This window comes from Anomalospiza imberbis, chromosome 12 (assembly GCF_031753505.1).
Source record: "Anomalospiza imberbis isolate Cuckoo-Finch-1a 21T00152 chromosome 12, ASM3175350v1, whole genome shotgun sequence".
NCBI classification, from domain to species: Eukaryota; Metazoa; Chordata; class Aves; order Passeriformes; family Viduidae; genus Anomalospiza; species Anomalospiza imberbis.
In genome coordinates this window covers 19,130,513-19,150,852 of record NC_089692.1, presented here as the reverse complement: position 1 = coordinate 19,150,852, position 20,340 = coordinate 19,130,513, and the positions used below count along the sequence as shown (strand labels likewise).

Here is a 20,340-nt window from a genome sequence, read left to right as displayed (position 1 = left end):
AAGTATAGAAATCCATATTTTGCTTCCTCAGATCTTGTATCATTGTTATCATTGTTCCATTTGTCCATGGTACTTTGGGTAGTGGCTCTGTTGATGATTTTTTAATTTTTTTTTTTTTTTTTTTTTTTTTTTTTTTAGTATTTTTGGCTCCACTTCAAACTAAGTCAGCAAATACTTTGCTATTAAACCATGTATTTTCTGTACCCTGTTTATTTTTCAAAGGAACAGATAATTGCTGTTTTGGTAAAACTCTGGCCACATTAAGTTTGATTCCTATCAGTCCTGTTATTTTTATGAAAGACTTTGCTGTATTTAGTGTTAGCAAAGCTAACAGTTACCCAGCTTCCCAGACTTCCCATTTTCCATAGTGACTCCCACTGCCTGGGACAGAGCCACTTCAGGCAGCAGTGGCTGAAAGAGCAGCACCACCTGTGGGAAGCACCTGGGTTTATTTTCCTGTGTGCTTTTTAATGGATTGAGAGCTTAGGAGAGCTTCTAGAGCTGCTTTTGCTGTCCCAAGGAGATCTGAACCTGTTAGGAGCTCTCTGGTGCTGGGAAGAAGAAAATCACAGAATTAACTAGGTTGGAAAAGACCTTGGAGATCATCAAGACCAACCTTCTGGGGGAAAAAAGGTTGGGTTTGGATGATGACAGGTGAAAATGGGAAAAATGTGATAATGGCAAAATTCTAGCAAGGAATTCTGTTCCCTTGGCATGTTTGTCATTGCACATGGGTCAAAGCAATTGTTTCTCTTCCTGGTAACTCCTGGGGGTGGAGAACTCCAGGGCAGCATTTAGTGATCCTTCTGAATAGTCTGTGTTGGGAAGGATCCACTTCTCGGTAGCTGATACCAATTTTGATCCTGTCATCATTACAATGAGGAGTGAGGTAGAGAAGAATTCACTCTGAGCCTCAGTCACTAAGCAGTGATCAATTTTCTTTGTTATTTTCAATTCTGCCTTTAACTTGAAATGCAGGAGGCAGCAGGGTTTGCATCTGGAAAATCAGAAGTGCATCTGTGAGCCAGATGCTTTGCTGTGGAGGGAGCAGATCAAAGGATCCCAGGATCATCAAGGTTGGGAGAGACCTTAAAGCTCATCTCATTCCAAGCCCCAGCCTTGGACAGGAGCACCTTCCTCTAGACCAGCTTGCTCCAATCAAAGATCAACCATTAGAGTGGAGTAAAAATGATTTTAGGGATCTTTTCTACACACACTTGCAGGTTTTAGAGGCATTGAAGGAGGCTTCAGGCCACGGTGGTGTGGAAGGAATTCCTTAGCAATGCAGTGAAACTATGGAGAGGTGCATCAGATGGTTTTCCTTCTTCCTGGAAATGCTGTGCTGGGGGTAAAACCAGGCAGAATATTTAACTCTGGGCTTGCTGCTAGTTTTGGTTGCTCTTTATGGACTGTTTCTGCTGATGTTCTCGAGTAATTTCTGTAGAAAAATCCAGTCTTTTATTCAAAGGTCTAATACTGTTCTTTCTTAGACCTTGAATGATTCATGGGGTTTCTTCCTGCATTTATAAAATGTCACTCCTGTGGTTTGTTATGATGTATGGCCTGAACATTCCTGGTTCCTGTGATGCCAATTTATCCATCTTCACTGTGGCCTGTTAGTGCCTCAGAAAACAAGCCTTGAACAGTTCTGGAGCTGCAGATGTTTATTCTTTAATGGCATCTTGGCTTTCTCAGAGATGTTACAGCTTCTAAAAGGTCCAAAGCAATTTGCTCCCTGCTTCTCTGAACCCTTATCTCCGTGGAATGCCTCATTCTTTATTCCAAATCCAGTTTTTCCTGAGTAGCTGTTTGTGCTGAGCCTAAACCAGGGATTTCAGGAGTGTTCAGATATGGAGAACTCTCCTTCCCGAATTTACTTGATGCTGAATTTCTGCAGCTGAATTTGGACAGGTCCTTCCTGTAAAGCTTTTCTCAGTGTTTCTCCCAACCCTCCCAGGACAATATCTCCTGCAGTTCTGAGCTGATGGGTTATTGTTCCTCTGTTTGGCTTGGCCACAAGTAATAAAAAAAAGAAAGAAGGATTAAAAAAATGCTGTTACTATTTTGGAACTTTGATTTGCAAACCACTTTTCATTATTTCACTTTCCCTAAACAAATCCAAACCGTTGCAGTATCGTGATGTTTAAGTCAGTGGAAAAAATTATTTCAGAATTTGGAATGGAAGCTTTAAGCAGTGGGATTCAGTGGTTCTAACACCATTCAGCTCCCTAACAAAGTGCTCCATTTGGAACTAATCAGTGCTTTGTGATTTTTCTAGGCCAATTTGGAACTGCTTTGATGTGCGACGGGATCAGATAGTATGAGCTCAGGCAGACAAGACATATGGGCTAAATTAATCCTTAGCAAGTCTAGGAAAATTAAATCTTTATGGAAAAAAAATGGAGGTTATGTATAAACAAAATGCAAATTATAAGCTGCACGCGATGCTTGTTGTAAGGAGAGTGGAGAGGAGGGAATACAAGATAAGAGGCAATAAATTGTAACAAACTGCTTGTGCAGAGGTTTTCTGGAGCTGTGTGGCTGCTCTGACTCGGCTTCAATCATTCTGAGTGTTTATATTTCTGATTATTCTGAATATTTGGAACCTGGTTGTCCAGGATAACGCAGCCCTGCCGGAGCTGTTTTCCCAGCTTGCTCCTCTGCGCTGTCCCTTTGCCAGGAGGATGGTGCTCAGCCCTCTGGAACTTCCTCCCAGCAGCCCTGGGCTGGAGGGAGAGTTTAATGAGCTCCAGGAGAGAGGCTGTGTGAGATAAGCTCAGCTAAAGACTGACTTTGGCAAAGGAAATTTAAACTCTTCCCCACCCTCCTGCCAAGCTGGGAGTTTAATGATTTAATGGTCTGAGGGAAAGCTTGGTGTTAAGTTTTGTTATTGGTGGGAAGCTGCGCTGAAGAAACAGTGTATAATTCGATAAATATAATACTTTTGTATTTTTATATGTAAAATAAACTTTATTTTTTTGTCAAGATGTGCTGAAAAGGAAAGCAGCTACCTGTAGCCCTCCTTTTTTCCTGACACTCATCTGCCATTCTGGATTGATTTCTTTACCCATAGAAGCTTTTTTATGGATGTCAAGTATACAGAGCCTTTCACTTGTTCTACTGCCTTAAAGTGTGTATAAATCTATAAATGTCAGTCTTAAAATGGAGCTTACAATAGGTAATTGTATGGAGTGGGGCTGTGCTATTTCTGATGTGCATTGTGTGTGCTGACTGACGGCAACGTGGAATGGGAGGGGGTGCAAAGTATTGTTTTCTACAGAAATTGTCCCAGCTCAGGGCACTGTGTCAAGTTAGCAGGGTCTGAGGGAGCCTTTTCCCTTTCAGGGACCTGGAGCTGCTGGTTTTGAGTTACCTGAGTGAAGGAGAACTAATTTTGTTGTGGCAAGATGCACATTTTCTCCTGTGATTTGCGCCAGGCTAAAAATCCATGTGGAATTCTAATTACAGCTCTCCCTAACCAACAGCTCAGGTTGATTCCAGATGTAACAATTGAATTTCAAGTCACACAGTTACTCTGAGTAGTTACTGGGAGTGTTTTTGTTGGTCTGAACTCCCTCTTTAAAGCATCTTTTCCTCTTCAAGGTTCTTAAACCCTTTGTTGTTTTGATGCTTCAAACTTCTACTTGGGGATTGTTAGTGTAGAAGTTTCCATTGAAATATGATCATGACAGGTTATTAAATGGCAAAGACAAGAAAATCAAGGTGATGCTAAAAATTTTTCATTGCAATCTGTTGTGGAAATGCTTGGGAATGCCTTGAGTCTCCTCCCTGGAGAGGTAATGGAGCCCCATGGGGCCACTTCTGCTCCCCTGGCATCAGGATGGGAGACAGTGGGAGGAGTGAAACAGAGGGAACTCCTGGCTTAGGATAAAGACAATTTAACAGGGAAAACAAAAACCACACATGCAAGCAAAGCAAAGGAATCAGTTCCCCATGGATGGGCAGAGTTTGGCCATCCCAGGGAACCTCATGGATCATGGAAGAGTACTGGGGTCACTGAAGGTCCCCTGCTTCCTTCTTCCCCCAGCTTTCCATACTGAGCATGATGCCACAGGCCTGGAATATCTCTTGGACCAGCTGTGCTCAGCTGGCTGTGCTCAGCTGGCTGCCCCGTCCCCAAAACCGTGGTGCCCCGTCCCAAATCCTCGTGGCCTGTCCCACATCCTTGTGCCCCCCCAGCCTCTGTGCTGGTGGGGTGGGATAAGGACCCAAAAAGGCCTCGGTTGTGTCAGCCCTGCTCAGCAGTGACCAAAACATCCCTGAGTTATCCACAGCTTCCAGCACAAATCCAAAGCAGCCTCACACCAGCTACTGTGGAGAAAATTAACTCTAACCCACCCAAAACCAGCACAGTGTCATAACATAAAAGTGACATTTTCCAAGAGCCCTTTTCCCCAGTTTTCTTGTGGAAAAGTTAAAATCTGTGGTGTGCAGAGGTTAAAGGTCTTGTAATCTCTCTCCAATTGACTGCTGGGTGACTATTGTTTAAAAAAGAATTATGCTGTAAGTAGCTTTTTAGATTAGCCAAGATAATCTCAGTTCGTGAATAGCTGCTGACTGAAAGCACTTCCCTGAACTGTTACTTGGGGAATATCAGGAGTAACACCCTCAGCTCTCAGAGAAGCCAGCTTCTCCTGAGTGCCTTCCCAGGGGATCCCTCACTCCAGAGAAGGTGTGATGTTTGTGTGTTCCCTCCGTTTCGTTTAATGGATTTTTGTACTTTTCCTTCCAGGTCACTCCAAGGTCGGAGACCCCCATCAACAGTGTCAGTAACAGTTTGGAAAATGTGCTCCACACATCCACACATTCCATGGAGGAGTCATTACCCAAGAGGCCTTCAGGGAAGCACTCCAAAGGTGTGTCCTTGTCCTCCTGCCTGCTGCCAGTGGGGAGCCACCTCGCATCCTTGGTGGTGCTCAGCTTTATTTTCATTGGGATTGGAGGCCAGAATTTTGCTGCTTTACTTCTGGGTTGGGCAAAGGAAGCCACAGAAGGGTTTGTAGGAAGTGTGAGTGTGTCAGGGAGAAGTGGCCAGTGAGAGAGGAATACCCTGATTTTTCCATTGGGTTTTTAAATATGCAAGAAGGTTTTTTTGAGATACCTCCTTTTCAAATACCAGAGCTTTGCTCTCAAGAAATGTTCTCCAAGAGTGGATATCTTGGACATTCCACCTCTCAGCAGGTTATTTCTTGGATAAAGCATATGGTGTTGAGTGTTTCTCAAAGGGAAAAGACATTTAAACAGTTTTGACTGCCACTTCCACCTTTCTCTTGCTTTCCCAAGTGGGAAACTGAGTGAAGTGGAAGATAGGAGAGAGATCTTGCACCTTTCTCTTACAAATTAAATCTGGTTTTTGTAATGCTATATTGCATGCTGACCTGGCTAAAAACTGGCCTTAGCAAATCAGGGTTAATTATTCCATTTCCACACTCCAGGCTCTCATTGCAAATATGAAAATGCCCAGGCTAAAATGTGACTAATAGTGTTTTTATTTGATGCATTAAAAAAAAAATCACTGGTAAATGAGGAAAGTCTTTGAACTGGGAGCTGTTCAAACAGCTTTTGTGAGCCCTGTAGGGCAGAAATCATCAGGGGAAATATGCCCTCATATGTTGCCTTCAAATATCATTAAAAATACTGTCAGGCACCATCTTTTTTTTTTTTTATTTAGAGTTTGTTCTGTTTTGTTCTCCACTGGCTTCCTACAAAACTTTGCAAATACAGTTTGATATCACAGAAATTCAAGGATTTCAAAGCACGTCTTCACTCAGAGGATCTGATACAGCTCAGAAAGGGTTAAATGTCCCAAGAAATGTTGACTTGCCTCCACCAGCCCTCCTTTTCAGTGACACACTCCACTGTAATCCCAGAAGTGGAAGGAGCAGTCATTTTTTACAGCACAGTAATGCTGCAAGTAGCCATTTCTCCAGCTGTAAAAACCATCAGGGTAGAAGAAAACGCAGCACTAAGCAGAAGCATGGCTGGGTTTGTGGCTTTCATCTGATTAAAAATAGGACAGGGTTCAACACTGTTTTCATTTGTACTCAGTGATTGCTATTCCAGTACCATATATGCTAAGATTAGTCATGGTATGCTGTGAAAATTAATTAGGTTTTGCTCTGATCTGTTTTTCTCTTATGGAATACCTGCCTCGTGTTCAGTTTAATTTACAGGCTGCCTCAGTGATGGTTGGGAAAAGGGGGTGTGGAACAAATACTGATATTCTGCTTTCTGCTTCGCCAGCAGTGTTGAATTCTTGATGTCTTGGGGTTCTGTTTCTTCAGCTTGGAGTGCAATTTAGGATTATTTGCCACCTGAATCCACTGTTCCTGCCTTATATTCCTCATTTTCATAGCAAACACAACTCTTAATTCAGTAGGACCCACCAACTTGTTAACATGGAGCACATAAAATTGTCATGAAAGCACGGGAAGCTTGATTTTCATGTTGTTATTTTTTAGTGAGCCTGGTTTCAGACAGCTTGACAGGACAGGATTTCTCCCCAGAAGTAATGAGCTGCCCAAGGTCATCATGCCTCTCCTGGCAAAGCCCTGGAGCTGGAAGTGTCTCAGTTAAAAAGGCTGGAGCTGGAACATGAGAAAGAAAAGAAAAATGAGAAAGGTGCAGCATTTGTTGTGCTTAGCTGGATTAGAGACAGTTTGTATTAACCCAGGGAATGTTTTAATCCTGATTTGGAGACATGTCAGTAATTTAATTTACTCTCCACAGCTGAACAGTGACTGGGGTTGTAGTAGCTTGGATCTGAAAGCTCTCAGTGACTGTGTTTTCCTTAATCTGCCACTTTTGGCATCAAATATTGGAGTTCCTACATGGGAGGGAGGCAGGAAGAGAGGAGCATTCTGCTGGATCCTCTGTGGCAGTGTGTGTGCTCTTGGAAGTGGGAGCTGGGAATGTTTGTACAGCTTCATGCACAGACTTGTCAGATACCTGGGAGTAATTTCACCAGAATTGTACTGCCTCAGGAAATGAATTTATGACAGGAGTGTCAGCCTGAGAAGTGCACCAACCTTTGCTTTTACCTCAGAGGCCCTGCTCGCTGTGGGAGCATTGTCAGGCATTAAATCATAAATTATGGAATTATTTGGATTGGAACAGACCTTAAAGATTGGCTAATTCCATGGGCAGGGACACCTTCCACTAGCCCAAGTGCTGGATCTGTGCTGCAATACCCAAGTTGTTGAGAGTGGTGACCAGCAAACTCTTGTTTTTTTTATCAAAATTCTTCAATATTTTGCTGCTGTTTGTCCAGGCTAAACCCCTTTGTCCCTGTGTACATATCTGTGGTAAAATGGGATAAACCAGGTGGACATTGCTTCCCAGTGAAAGTTGTGGCACTGAGAAGTTCTGTGCCTGCTGACATAAATATTTTGGGGATCTGTGCTCTATCTGGGCTTTTCTTTTATAAAATAAAGTTTAAAAATTTTCCCTGTGCAAGTTGAGAAAAAAATACAGATGGGTTCTGACAGAAGGACGTGAAGCTCTTGTGAAATCCAGCAATTGTAACATGCTCTGTCAATTGTGCTTTTTATTCCTCTTTTGACCAGTGATTTAGGGCTGTTCAAAGCTGTTTCCACAGACGAGGAATTGTTTGAACTGGAGGTAACTTTGGGAAGTGGAGGCTTTCCCTCTTCTCAGGATTTGGCTGTTGAGCTGGAAGCTGCAGTCAGGCTTGTTCACAGGTATTCAGGCACTGACAGATCTCACTGGTCAAGCAGAGCAGAGATAAACACAGAGATTCTTGGGTTACATACAATTAAAATTCCAAGAGGGGTGTGTTGCTTTCTGTCCCTCTTCCCACTGTTCCTAGAATGTAGTCAGGTTTTAATAATGGTTTTAACACCATTTGAACAAAACAAATTCAAATAAAGGTTGGGCATTTTTTTGTCCCCTGAGTCTTTACCAGTAGAAAGTGCTTTTAAAAAGTAATGAGTTAAAATAGCTTTTCACTATTTTATTTTGCAGGCAATCCTCTGCTGGTAGCAAAGGGAAATTTGGGAAATTCTGTTTTTATTCCAAAGTTCAGGAGGAGCTGTGTGACCCATGGGAAGCCCTGTGCACAGAGCTAATTTTTAACAAGCCTGTGGATGTAGAGTTGGGGTAACTCCCTAAAGAGAGTAGTTATTGGTTATCACAGCTGACTGAAAAAATCAGCTTATGGTTATTTGTTCAAAAAAGCAATAGGAATTTTCCATGCTCCAGAGGTGTTGTTAATTACTCTTTTACTGTAAGGTTCCAAGGATTTGGCCATTCGGTGGAGAGCAGTGGAGGCAAGTCCTGCTCTCTGCATGTGACATATTTTAGCAATGTATTAAACATGCTCTGTGACCACAGCATATTTTCCAAAAGCACAGAGGAATTAAATGCATTAGACCAGATGTTGAAGTGCAGAACAAAAGCATCTTTATAATAAAGACAGCATAAGTTACAAACATCCCAGGACAGAGACTGTGCAGGCTTCATCCTGTCACGGCTCTCAGTAAAATCAGTAAAAATCTCAGTAAATCAGTAAAATCATGATTTGTCGCAGCCTCTGGGTGAAGTTTCCTGCACTGGAGGTTTAGAAGCTGCTCATCCCTGCTCATTTTGCAGGTGGCACTGGCCATGTCCCTCCCCAGAGCAGCCTGGACAGCGATTTCCTCAAGTGAACAAGTCTCATTTTCTGCAAAGTGACAGAAACTCTCCTATTCTTGTGTTTCCTGTATATTTATGTTGCCTTTCCTCTGTTGCCACACAAAACCCTCCAAATTGTCTCCACGCCAGCCTGATTTCAAATGAGGCAACTGTTGAAATCTGATCCTTCTAGAGTGAAGCTGAATCATAATTCTTGCAACACAGGATCTAAGGATAGGCACAAACTGCTTCTGGAGAGTGAGGAGTAAAGCTTTGAGATGGAAAATGGGGGCAGGAGGCTTTATTCTACAATCTCTTCTCCATTTAGCTCTGCTGAGCACAGGAAAACCAATTGCTTTTAATTGAAGTGATGCTCTGAGTCCACACACAAGGTCCTGCAAAGCCTTGATGTGTCCCGGACTTGGATAAATACATGGAACAGCATATGACTGGATAAAAGTCTATGGGCACAAAGGAAAACAAGCTCTAAATGCATCTCAGGAATATATTGATTTAGTTTTCAGTCAATATTGGGGTGTAAATCTATCCCTGTTTGCAGTTTCCCCGTTGAGCCCAGGTGGGATCAGTTGGAGGTGGCTTGTGGTGGGTGTCACGTGCAGCAAACGTTGGTATCTGAATTATTTCATGACAATAGTCAGCAGCAGTGTGTGATGTCAGCCTCCCAGAACTTCTCTCCACTATTTTTGCTGCTCTGTTTTCCTTGGCAAAATGTGTTTGTACGGTCTTGCACCTTTTTTCCCTCTCCCACCTCCTTGACTCATTCTTTTTCCATAAGAAACCAGGCTGCAGGAGCTCTCCCAGTTTAATGGCGACCGACAGCCTTTTCCTCTTGAAATGTTTGACACCGGTCTGCTGAAGGCAGGCAGAAAATACAGGGGGAGGGGGAAAAAGAGCTCTGAAATCTATTTTGTTCAGGTCCAGATTTTAGACTGCCTTGTTCTGCATCAGTTGTGGAGCTGGATTATTCTATTTTTAAGTAACTGCATCATCTCCAACAATATTGGGTCAACTACTGGTAGGGTAGGGCTTAAAGAAATATTTAGGCTATGATAATCCTTCAGGAAAAATCTCCCTCTCCCAACTGTATATAATTTTTCAGCTGTTTGTGTATGTCCTTGTTCATTTTCCCTCTGAAGGTTCATTTTCCCTCTGCTTCTAAACTTGAGCAATGTAGGTTGAGATCACACACCAGGCACCGTGTTCCTGACCTTCTGTCTCTGCCACATGAGTTGTTTGAGGAATATCAAGTATTTAGAGTGAATTCTAGAAGTCAAACCCAGGGATTAGCGTGCTCCAAAAAAACATGTTTTGATGTTGCATATTTTCCCCTGTGCTAGAAGATTATTGTATGTGAAGGAATTTTTTGGTGATGCTTAAGTCACATCGCTCAGTGTGGAGTTGAGAGTTCAGTTCAGGTTGGAGGTTTGATTTTGCAATAAAGACAATACTCAAATTTAGGGTTTAAAAAAACATCAGAAACTTTGCATTTCACCTCATGTTTTTATTGATAGTTTAATTTTCCTCTGCTTACAGAAGGCCATTTTATGTCCCCAAAGCCAGGGTGAGTGCGTTGTTGTAGAGCTGGGAGTGGAGCTCCTCATGCTGGGGCTGCTCTTGGACTCTGGCAAATTGATGCTGTCAGCTGTTAATAAGGTAACTTTTTTCTTCTCTCGAGGTTCTGGAATCAGTATTTCTTTGTCACCATCATTACCTCTTTTTCCCTGTAATGAGCCTTGTCAGGAGAGATCTGGGATTGCTGTGATAGGAAGGGAAGGGAGAGGAGGCAGACACTGGATGGGAAGGTGGCTCCTGCCTGCCTGCTCGTGCAACAGCTCTCCACCTTCTGTGCAAATCTGGAGCTGCTCCTGCCTGGGGTTTGGAATCCATGGCCCCCATTCCTTCCTGCTGTGCTCCCCAGGGAGGACTCCCAGGCCACCAACAGCTGCAGGGAAGGTGATGCTCTGTGTGTGTACCTGTGGCTCTTCTGGAGTTCATCTCACAGAGCATTCTTTAGTTTCCTCTGAGCAGTTTTAGTTGTACCTACACCATCTGCCTTGATTCCATATTCCCCTAAAATAATGAATATCAAGCATTTAACCTGGGCCTTACCCTGAAGCTGCTGAGTGGTTCTCTAACTTTGGTCTTTTTGGACTTGCTGCCTGTTTTTCCTCAGTGAGGAGGTGGAATTGCTCTGCTTGGGCAGCTGCTGGGGCCCCTACCTAATTAACTGCTGAGCCTGTTCATTAAATTCATTCAAATCTGACAAAGCTATTTAGAGATTTTATTTACAGTGCTGTCTGCATAGAAGAGACTCATTCATGCTTCCTCCAGGAGAAGTGAGAGCAGCTGAGGTACAGCCTGGATCTGTGGGAAATAAGGCTTTGTTTTGCTCCTTGGTAATCCACAAAATCCCAGAGTTTGTGTTGGAGGAGACCTTAAAGCTCCTCTCATCCTACCCCTGCTACCTTCCACTAGCCCAGGTCGGTCAGAGCCCCATCATTCATCTTGTTTTTATTTATCCTTGTGTTAAAAATAAAGATTTCTGTGCTGGGCAATACAATTTCTTTACTAAACATTAGGAAACAAGCAGTTTTCTGCTACAATAGGATTTGACAAAGAACACTTAATTTGGAGTAGTCCATTCAGTTTGGCTTCAGTGGGAGCTGGATGATACTTTTGTTTATAATTAATTTAATCAAGCTACTTGGAAAAATTTAAATTCTAAGAATAGGATGCTGGTAAATCCAGCTGTGCCAAGGATTTTACCTCTCTGTAATGCAATCCTCCGGCACGTCCCTGGTCTTGGATAAGGACAGTAGTCATCAGTATCTGCAGTGAGATTATAAACTCATATTAATATTACCTGCCTTTTTCCATGACTCTCTCGGGAGGGCACACACAGGATGTGCATTCCTAGAAGGATTCTCCCATTTCCATGTCTTTGGAGTCCTAGAAATGCCTTCAGTGGCACAGGAGTTGTTAATGAAGGTGAAATTAATGGTCATTACCTCAACAGCTCTGGAAGCAGCAGCATGATCTTCTTCCCATAATGGAAACAACAAAACAACTTCAGCTTTTAATTAAAATCATATTAAATAGTGAAAACCAGTTTTTCTCAGGTCTTAATGGTAATGGCTTCATACGTCCTATCTTCTGAGGCAAAAAAAAGGTGTTGGGAGAGCTTTTCCTGTGGTGGAACTAATGCTTAAACCTGCATTTTTACTGAAAATCTTTAATTAAAAACAGGATATAAAATTTAAGAAATTACTGAATATGTAATTCAAGACTGAAAAAAACCCCAAAAAAAACCCCAAGAAGGTACATTTTTACTGCTGATTTTTGCCTCCTGGCAAGTTCCTGCTGCAACCTGAAGGGAAGTGGCTCAGTGGGGCTGGACATTCCTGTGTCTGCTGCCTGCAGATTGAGAGAGGGATGTCAGAAATGCTCAGAAATGCTCAGCTGTTCCTCGTGCCTTCAGAATGCAGCACCCTGGAACATCTGGGGATTTCTGAAATAGCCCAATTTGCTGCCATCTTCAACAGGGGCATGCAAGAATTCAGGAAAGAATTTAAAATCAATGGCTTGCTTATCCTATCTAGGCCCACATAGCCCTTAAACAAAATTGGATAAAAATTGGCACTTTAGAGAAGAAAATAGGAGTGGTTCACATGTATTCCTAGAAATCCAGCACATCCCTGCCCATTTTACGTACTGTCACTACTGTACTAATGACTAAATGGCAATTTTCTGGTGCATGTCATGCTCAGAAAGCTTTTTACAGCTGGTTAGTTGTTAGCTGGTAAATGCTCCTTCCCTTAACAGTTTATTCCTAAATCCCCCCCATTTTCCAAAGCACATTTTTCATTTCCATCTACCTTTCCATTTAGATGAATTCTTGCCTCCAAAAGCTGAGGGTAATAGGTTTAAAGTGCAATAATTTTCTCAATAGGTAGCTGGAGTTTTCAGAGGTTTCTGAACATACAAGTTAAAAATGGTGGCATCTCTCACATAGTTTTGGGTCCAGACCTGCAAATTTCTGGGTATTTAAAATAAATCTGAGGTTTCTTGCTTGCCTTTGATGTCAGCATTAGAATTCTCAGTGGGGGCTTTCCTCTGCAGACATGGGAGGCTGTGATTTTGGAAAGAATCAGACTGCAGCAGGGAAAAGATACCAAATACTGCAGGACTGGACAAATGGGTGATCTTGGGAATTGGAAATAAAAAATAAATGAAACTGGGGTTGTTCAGCCTGCTGTGAAGCTAGGGAGGGACTCTTCATCAGGAACTGGAGTGACAGGGCAAGGGGGAATGGCTTCAAACTGAAGGAGAGTTGGTTTGGGATGGATATTAGGGAGGAATTCTTGCTCTCAGGGTGGGCAGCCCTGGCACAGGTGCCCAGAGCAGCTGTGGCTGCCCCTGGATCCCTGGCAGTGCCCAAGGCCAGGCTGGACAGGGCTTGGAGCAGCCTGGGGTGGTGGAAAGTGTCCCTGCCACGGCAGGGGTGTCCCTGGATGGACTTCAAGGTCCTTTTCCACCCAAACCACTGCATGATTCCATGATATGAAAGAACAAATGTGAGAAGAGTCAAAGCAGTGGAATTCTGCCCATTAATTCAGTTATTTTGGGGTTGTTTAAAGGAAGTTGTGTTCTCGTGTTTATGACAGCTTAATGTAGTTTTGATGAATGGTGTCTGTTGGAAAATGCCAGAGCAGAGCCTGATCCTGGGACCTGCATGAAGAGATTGGAAAGCTGCTGGGGAAGGGAAGCATCTGGAGCTGTTCTTGGATTGATTTTAGGGACTCAGCTGAGAATGAAATCTCGTTTGTGGCTTGCAGACAGTGGGAACTTGAGAAGTTTGAGAGGTGCTACAGCCCCAAACCCTGTGAATGTGGTCCCTTGTACTCCCTAGAGCATTCCCTGGAATTGTGGCTCTGATCTGTTCCTTTGTGCCACACAAGTAGAGGAGACAAATAGTCAACTTTGGCATTGTTTAGGTGCTTTGAATTTTCATTTCTAATTTAATTTCCTCTTGTTCTTTTAAGCTGAGGAGTCACAGGCTGTAATTATGCAAGACAATGCTTTTGATTAAAGTAAATTTTCTTTCTTGGGTGCACAGAAATGCTAAGCTAAAAGGTTAATGTTTCATTTGCTTTCTGGCTTGTTCTTTTATTTCTCCCTGGAAAAAAAAAGAAGAAGGAGAGGGCTTGCTGTGCTGCATGACTTCCCTGCCTGGAGTGGTTGCATTTCATCAGTGGAGGGTGTGGGTGCTATTTTTAACCATCACTCAGAGGGGCAGCCCTGCTAAAATTACATCATTAATATCCCCAGCTGAAGGGAAGTGGCAGAAAACACAACAGAGCCTTTGGACTTTCTCCCTATTGTGTTTTCCACTCCTGAGGGTGAATTATTCCAGGTGTATCATTCCAGCAGAGTTGTTTACAATCAGCCCCTTGTGAACAGGCCCGAGGAAAAGTGTAATAATGAATTTGTCTGCAAAAACAGCAGGTATGAAATAGGTCTTAGTGGCTTGGAGAGCTCCTAGTTTGTGTTCCTCCCTGTCCCTGTTATTAAGGACTTCAGGGATTTGCTGGATATCCAACTATTGCAAAAGAAGGTGGGGACCTGGAGCTTTAAACATGAATTTTTGTTAGAAGTGGGGTTTGTTTCATTCTGTAGGCCCTGCTAAAGGTTCTGCTGGAGAGTCTGGAGATTCAGAGCTTCAGGGCTTGGAGATCTTTAGTGGATGGGGTCTGGTGTTTTTTGCATTATTTTAGCTCAGTTTCTGGGCATTCTCATTGCCCTGGCAAATATCCATAAAATTTACTTTGGGCTTTTCCCTCCTGTATTTGCTTCATAGATGTGTTACAGTTATCCAATAGTTGTGTGATGTCTCCAAATCAGTTTAACTGCTGAATTAGAACTTCCTTCTGCCTCTTTGAATCACTGGTCAGATCTTGTCTGGGATCCAGAAAGAAGGAACAATGAGTTGTACAAAAGTAGAAAAGGGAACAAGAATATTAAAGCCTGAGAACAGAGTCAGAAAAATTGCCACAAAAGGGGAACCTCACAGAAGTGGCTGTGCAGGGATATTTGTTCCTCACTGAACTGAGCACTTGAATGCATTTGTGGCTCTTGGCAAGACTGTCTGTACTCAAGGATTTTCTATTCCACACGAGTCCCTTAGTCTGGTGTTTTTACATAGCGTGCTAAGAGAAATTTTTCTGTTGTTGTTGCTAATAAGGCTGTAATTCCTTAGAAAATAAAAATTGAAGCTGCTATAAAATGACTTTGTCCTTCCTGCTCCTGCTTGTTATTGCAGCCTTAGTCATGAGTTTCCAGTGCTGGTCTCAAAAATGCAGCAAACAGCACGTGCTTATTTACAGGAGCATTAAACCCTGCTGGCCTGGAGCAGCCCTTGCAAACCAGGCAAGCTGCTTGCTTCATCTGCCTTGCAGACTGAAACGCTGCACTTCTCTGCACTTGGCATCTCTTAACTCCTTTGGGTAAGGGCAGGAATCCTTGGAGCCATCTGATCCCGGGGCAGTGGTGTTTTAGCACCAGATGCCCTTCGAGCCAGGGCACGTTGGCTGAGCAGCTGCAGCCTCATCCCCTCCCTCTGGGCTCCAGCCATGCCGATATATGGTTACAAACTGCACCCTCAGGCTGCAAAACGAACAGCCCTGTGCTGGGAGAAATGTATATTTATATATGGAGCACTCGGCTCCTGCCTTGGGGACTCAACGTTGAAATCATGCCGGGTAAATCCTCGTCAGATGCAGTTGGGATTGGGTTCGTGTGGGGTGTTTGAATAGAGCAGCAAAGACTGTGATGAGCTGAGTGGTCTGAAAATCTTTATTCAGTCATCTAGTGAATAAAATCTTGGGTGATTGAGGAAAAAACTAATGGGCACTAACAACTTTAGCTCAGTGGCCATTTCACTCACCTCCAGCAGAGGTGGTTTGTGGTTAGTTCAAGCTGCACCCAGAGGTGCTTTGGATTTAACTGGGTGTTGCTGTGAGACTCCATTTGTCCCTTGGTGTTTAGGACACTGCTCCAAACTTCAAAGCCCAGCTCAGGTCCCCAGCTGTGGTGACCACCTCAGTGTGTCACTTTTTGCCCGTTCTGGTTTCCTTTCTGAGGTTGGAATCCTCTCTCTGAACTCAGGGTAAGCACCTGCTCATTGCAGACCTCAAACTTCAAAGCCTTCAGCTCAGCTGGGTCGGTTCCTTGGTGATATTTGGGATTTAGGGAAGTCTGGATTTCTGGGCTTTGCTGCACTTCAGCAAAAAAATGAAAGTTTTCTGTCAGTTTTTCCATGGAAAACTGACTTTGCATGTGTAATTTTGTAGGTGAATACAGCTTTTAGATCAGAATTAATCATGAGGCTCACCTTGGGTTTGAAGGGGCTCAGGGAATTTTATGTGCCAGAGAAAATCCTTTCTGGGGAAAAGCAGGAGATTTCTCTATGATGAGCAAAACTCTTCTTAAGAATGAGAAACAAAGCCAACATTTTGTTTAAAAGTGCTCTAAGAATAGTAAATAAAATAAGCACTCCATCAGATAAAACCAGACTAAATATACAACTGCATCTTGCTTACCCAGAAAGTAAAATTATTTATATCTAAAGTTGAACATTTCTCTTGATTTCAGAGATGTTTTTGTTAGATAATTCAACACAGGCAGCCTGCTTGTTTAAATGGCCTGTACAAGGCTGGATGTTAATGGTTACTGGAGCTGCCCTTCACCCCAGGGTTTGGGGGGTTTGCTCACTTTTGCAGGAATTCTTTCCCATGTTTCTGAGCTAACTGGGAGAAGGAAAATGAGTCACTGAGCAAATGAGGTCCAGGGCTGCATTCAAAACTTACACTTCTCACTTGTATGGAAAGAGTTGATTAGCTGCAGTTCCAAGTGGAATTAGACAGTAAATACAGTGTGCAAATGAAATTCCTGGACCCCTTTAAAATACAGCCCACAAGGCACATGTTTTCCTCACTGTGACTGATGTCTCTGAATTTGTTGTAGAATACCTTTAAACCTTTAGTGCTGCACACGTTTACCTAAAGTCATGCTTGAAAATGCCACGGTATCAAACCCCATCCTTCAGGATTCCTTTTTCCCTGCCTTCTGCCTGATATCCCAAAGAGCTGCATCTCTGCTTGGGAAGAGCTGTTGGAATTGAGGAATATATTGCTGGGTTGTCCCTGATGTCAAACTCCTGCAGCCTTTTCTGGCTCTAAACACAACTTTTTGCACCCAGAGCACCATTCCACATTTCAGCAGCAGATCCTGGGGGATGTTCCCAGGCCCAGCACCTGCCCAGTGCCATGTGTTGGTGCTCAAATTTAGGAGCTGTTTCACAAATCTGGCCAATCCAGCAGCCCTTTCTGGGTACTTTATTCTGCAAAAGCCTTTTCTGGCCTCAGAAAAGAAAAGGAAAAAAAAGGCAATTCATCAGGCAGTTGTGTGCTCAGTGGCCATGGCAGGAGGGAGCAGGGATGCAAGGTGCTCCTGGCCTCAAGGATTTGGGCGGAAAACCCTTCAAAACAGTGTTTGAAGCCATGTCTCAATGGTTTTCAGAGCAGCTGAGTGGTTCTTCAGGGTTTTACATTTTCCTTCCAAATGGCAGTTTTCTCCAGCCTCCAGCACAGGCACTTTGGGGTTTTGGGAAGCTTTTGAACCCTGGGAAGTTGCACAACCCATCTTTAAGTTGATTGACTTTTGTGGTTGGTTGAAGTGCTGACAGGATCATTCAGGATTACTCCAAAAATGCATGAGTTCAGTTAAAAGCTGAGCTATATAGGCTTTTTTTAAAATTTTAAATATCTGTTTTGGAGAAACATAAGAAGGTCACTTAGTTGGCAGCTTAAATCAGCCAAAGTGAGGAAATAGCAGGGACATGAGAACTCCTTCTTTGATTGGGGTGAGTGATACAATCCCAGCCTGTTATTGCTCCTCTGGGCTGCCAAAACTCAGCTCACGGCCTTGGTTTTTAAAAAAGCTGTGTAATTGTTTCCTGTGGAATATTGCACTTCATGGGCTCCAGCCTTGCTCTTCAATTAAGGCAGCATGGATTTGTCACCTGAACTCATGGTGGAGGGATGTGTTGGTTTGGATCTTAAATATTCTGTATGTTGGAAAGAACCCTTATTTTTCACACGGGAAAATGCCAGATCTGAGGGCTTTTCCTGTGCTGACAGAAATTTTTCATTATGTCCATAAAACTTTTAATTTCCAGGGTTTTCCTGCTGAGGAGCAGCCAGCCAGACTTTCTTGCTAACTAGTGAAACTGTTCTGTTTGCTTACAAGTTTTTTCCCAGCTGCACTTTCCTTTTCCATGGAAAAACTGTTGTCTTCTCATCCACTTTTAGTTTTAAGGGATAACAGCAGTAAACTGGATGGTGGATGCTGTTACGAGGCTGAGCAGGATCCAAATGAGTCCAGCTCAAATTGTATCTTCCTTTTTCTGTAGAACTTCAGTTTTAAATTTAAATATTTATTTTTTTTCAATCTAAACATTCAATTTAAGTATTTCTTAACAAATACTTTGCAGAAAGTATTGGGGATCACTTCAGTGTCCCAGTTAGGCCTCTTCACACGGTGTTTTCTCCATCCATAACCACTGCAGGATGTGAAAACAGGTTAATACCTTTATAAATTATCCTTCTGGAGAGGTCAGAGATGTCACTAACATAATAACAAAAGGTCATTTTCACGTGGCAACTCAATGCAATGAAAGGCAGAGAGAATTGCTCCTACATCTGACTTTTCTAGAAGTAGCAAAATAAGATGATTTTCCAAAAGAAACATTTGTTTCTTTGCCTGTTTCCCCTCCCTTTTAAGGGAATATTTGAAACACTTCCTGATGCTGTTGAGTGGAAGCATTTTTCCCTCTGGTATCTCCACAGACAAGCTCATGGCTTGTCAATTAAGTTAATTATGCCTTTTAATTGTTTGCTGCAGTTCCATGTGAGGGTGTGTTTGATGTTTTTTGCCTCCCCAGCAGCAGTTTCTGTACCTGCAGCCCTCCCACAGCAGAGAGCACCTCCTGTCCTGCTCTGGACTCTGGCCCATCAGCTGATGCAGATCAGAGATCTCTGGGGAGGTTTGTGCAGGAGTTAATGTGTCATGGAACACACCAAGGTGTGTTTTTGCTGGCTGTGGAATAGAGCAGAGTTCAAGTTGAGTGGTTTCAGTGCCATCCTCTCCAGATATTGAGGGTTCAGAGCCCGCTGGGTGCAGGGTTGGAAGCTGGAATTGAGGTTTTGGGATGCTCTTCCAGGGAAATCTTCCTCTGAAATCACCTCAGGGACAGCTCAGCAGTGCCAGCTCTTTCTTAGCTTTAGTGACAGATCAGATAATTAGATGATAATATTAAAAGATCTATTAGGATCTTCTAATACCTATTAGAATATCTGTTAGAAGATAATATGGTAATTCTGTGGTTTGTTGAAGGAGTTTTAGTAAATAAACCCAAGTCTGACCTGGTCTGAGCTCCTGGGACAGTCCCCATCCCTGGAGGTGTCCAGGGAATCACTGGATGTGGCACTCTGAGCTGGTGACAAGGTGGGGATCTCTCACAGGTTGGGTTTGATGACCTTGGAGCTCTTTTCCAACCTCAGCGATCCTGGGATGGCACCAACACCAAGTTCTTGGCACCCTAAAGATGCTGATCATATTTAGATCTCAGTTCTCATCCTACAGACTCAAACCCTGACATTTGATTCTGCAGGCTTTCCTCAGGCCTCCATTGTTCCAGTAAAAGAAAAATTAAAGTTTTGAGAAGTAGGAGAGACAGGGAAATCAAATTTAGTGATGAGAATCTTAGTCCTTGTGTGTTTGTGCAGAAGAGGATCAGTTGTGTGTGCCTGGAACAAGAGGGTATCCTGAATTTCTATCATAACCTGGATAAAAAGCTTTAGAAAGATTTAAAAAGTTAAAGCAGGAAGTCTTGTGCAAAACAGCCAAACCCCCCCCCCCCTTAAGCTGATATTTATAAGCAGTCAAAAAACCCAAACAAAACCCCCACAAACCTCTTTAATTTCTGGTCTTTTGTTGCCATGAATGTGCTTTGCATGGAGCAAATAAATTCTTTTCTCTGTTTTCCTTCCCTCCTGCCTGTATATGTGGGAATATAAATCGTGGTGGGTTTGTGGGGAGCCTCTGTGGGATTTTGTTCCCAGATTTTGGCATCTGCAGGGCAGCAGGAATTGAGTAATGCTGCTTTGGAAGCATTTCTTCAGCACAGAGAGGCGATGGCCTTGTGAAAGTGGTGGTGCTGCATTTCTGCCCACTTCTGTGTAAACAGGGATGTGGAAAGGATTTTATGAGGTCCCTTTTGTTCCGCTTTTTCAGCACAAACTCAGTTACTTGTCATGGTGTTTGATGCCTCTTTCCATGAATGAAAATCTAATAAATCTTTTAGTCCAGAGGCCTCATTTATGATTATGGCCTCCTATAGAAAGGATTTTACTTAGATTTTTTTTTTCCAGCTTAAAAATAACGTGCAGCCTTTCTGCTGTTTTTGGTCAAGTACCGCAAACCAAAGCGTTCAACCCAGTTTCAGGAGACTCAGATTTTGCCACCTGGAGAGTGGCATTTCCATGCCACATCCCACACAAACCGATCCTGCATCCAGGGATTTAATCAAAGCAGCTCCTCTAGGTATGC

General features: G+C 43.0%; 1 protein-coding gene across 1 annotated transcript in view; it reads left to right on the top strand.

The window, feature by feature from the left end:
- ZCCHC14 (zinc finger CCHC-type containing 14) overlaps positions 1-20,340 on the top strand; it is a 46,620-nt gene that overhangs the window by 9,017 nt on the left and 17,263 nt on the right. The window contains exon 2 of the mRNA XM_068203166.1: positions 4,754-4,877. Within this exon, the coding sequence (XP_068059267.1) occupies positions 4,754-4,877 (124 nt within the window). The remainder of the gene's footprint in view (positions 1-4,753; positions 4,878-20,340) is intronic.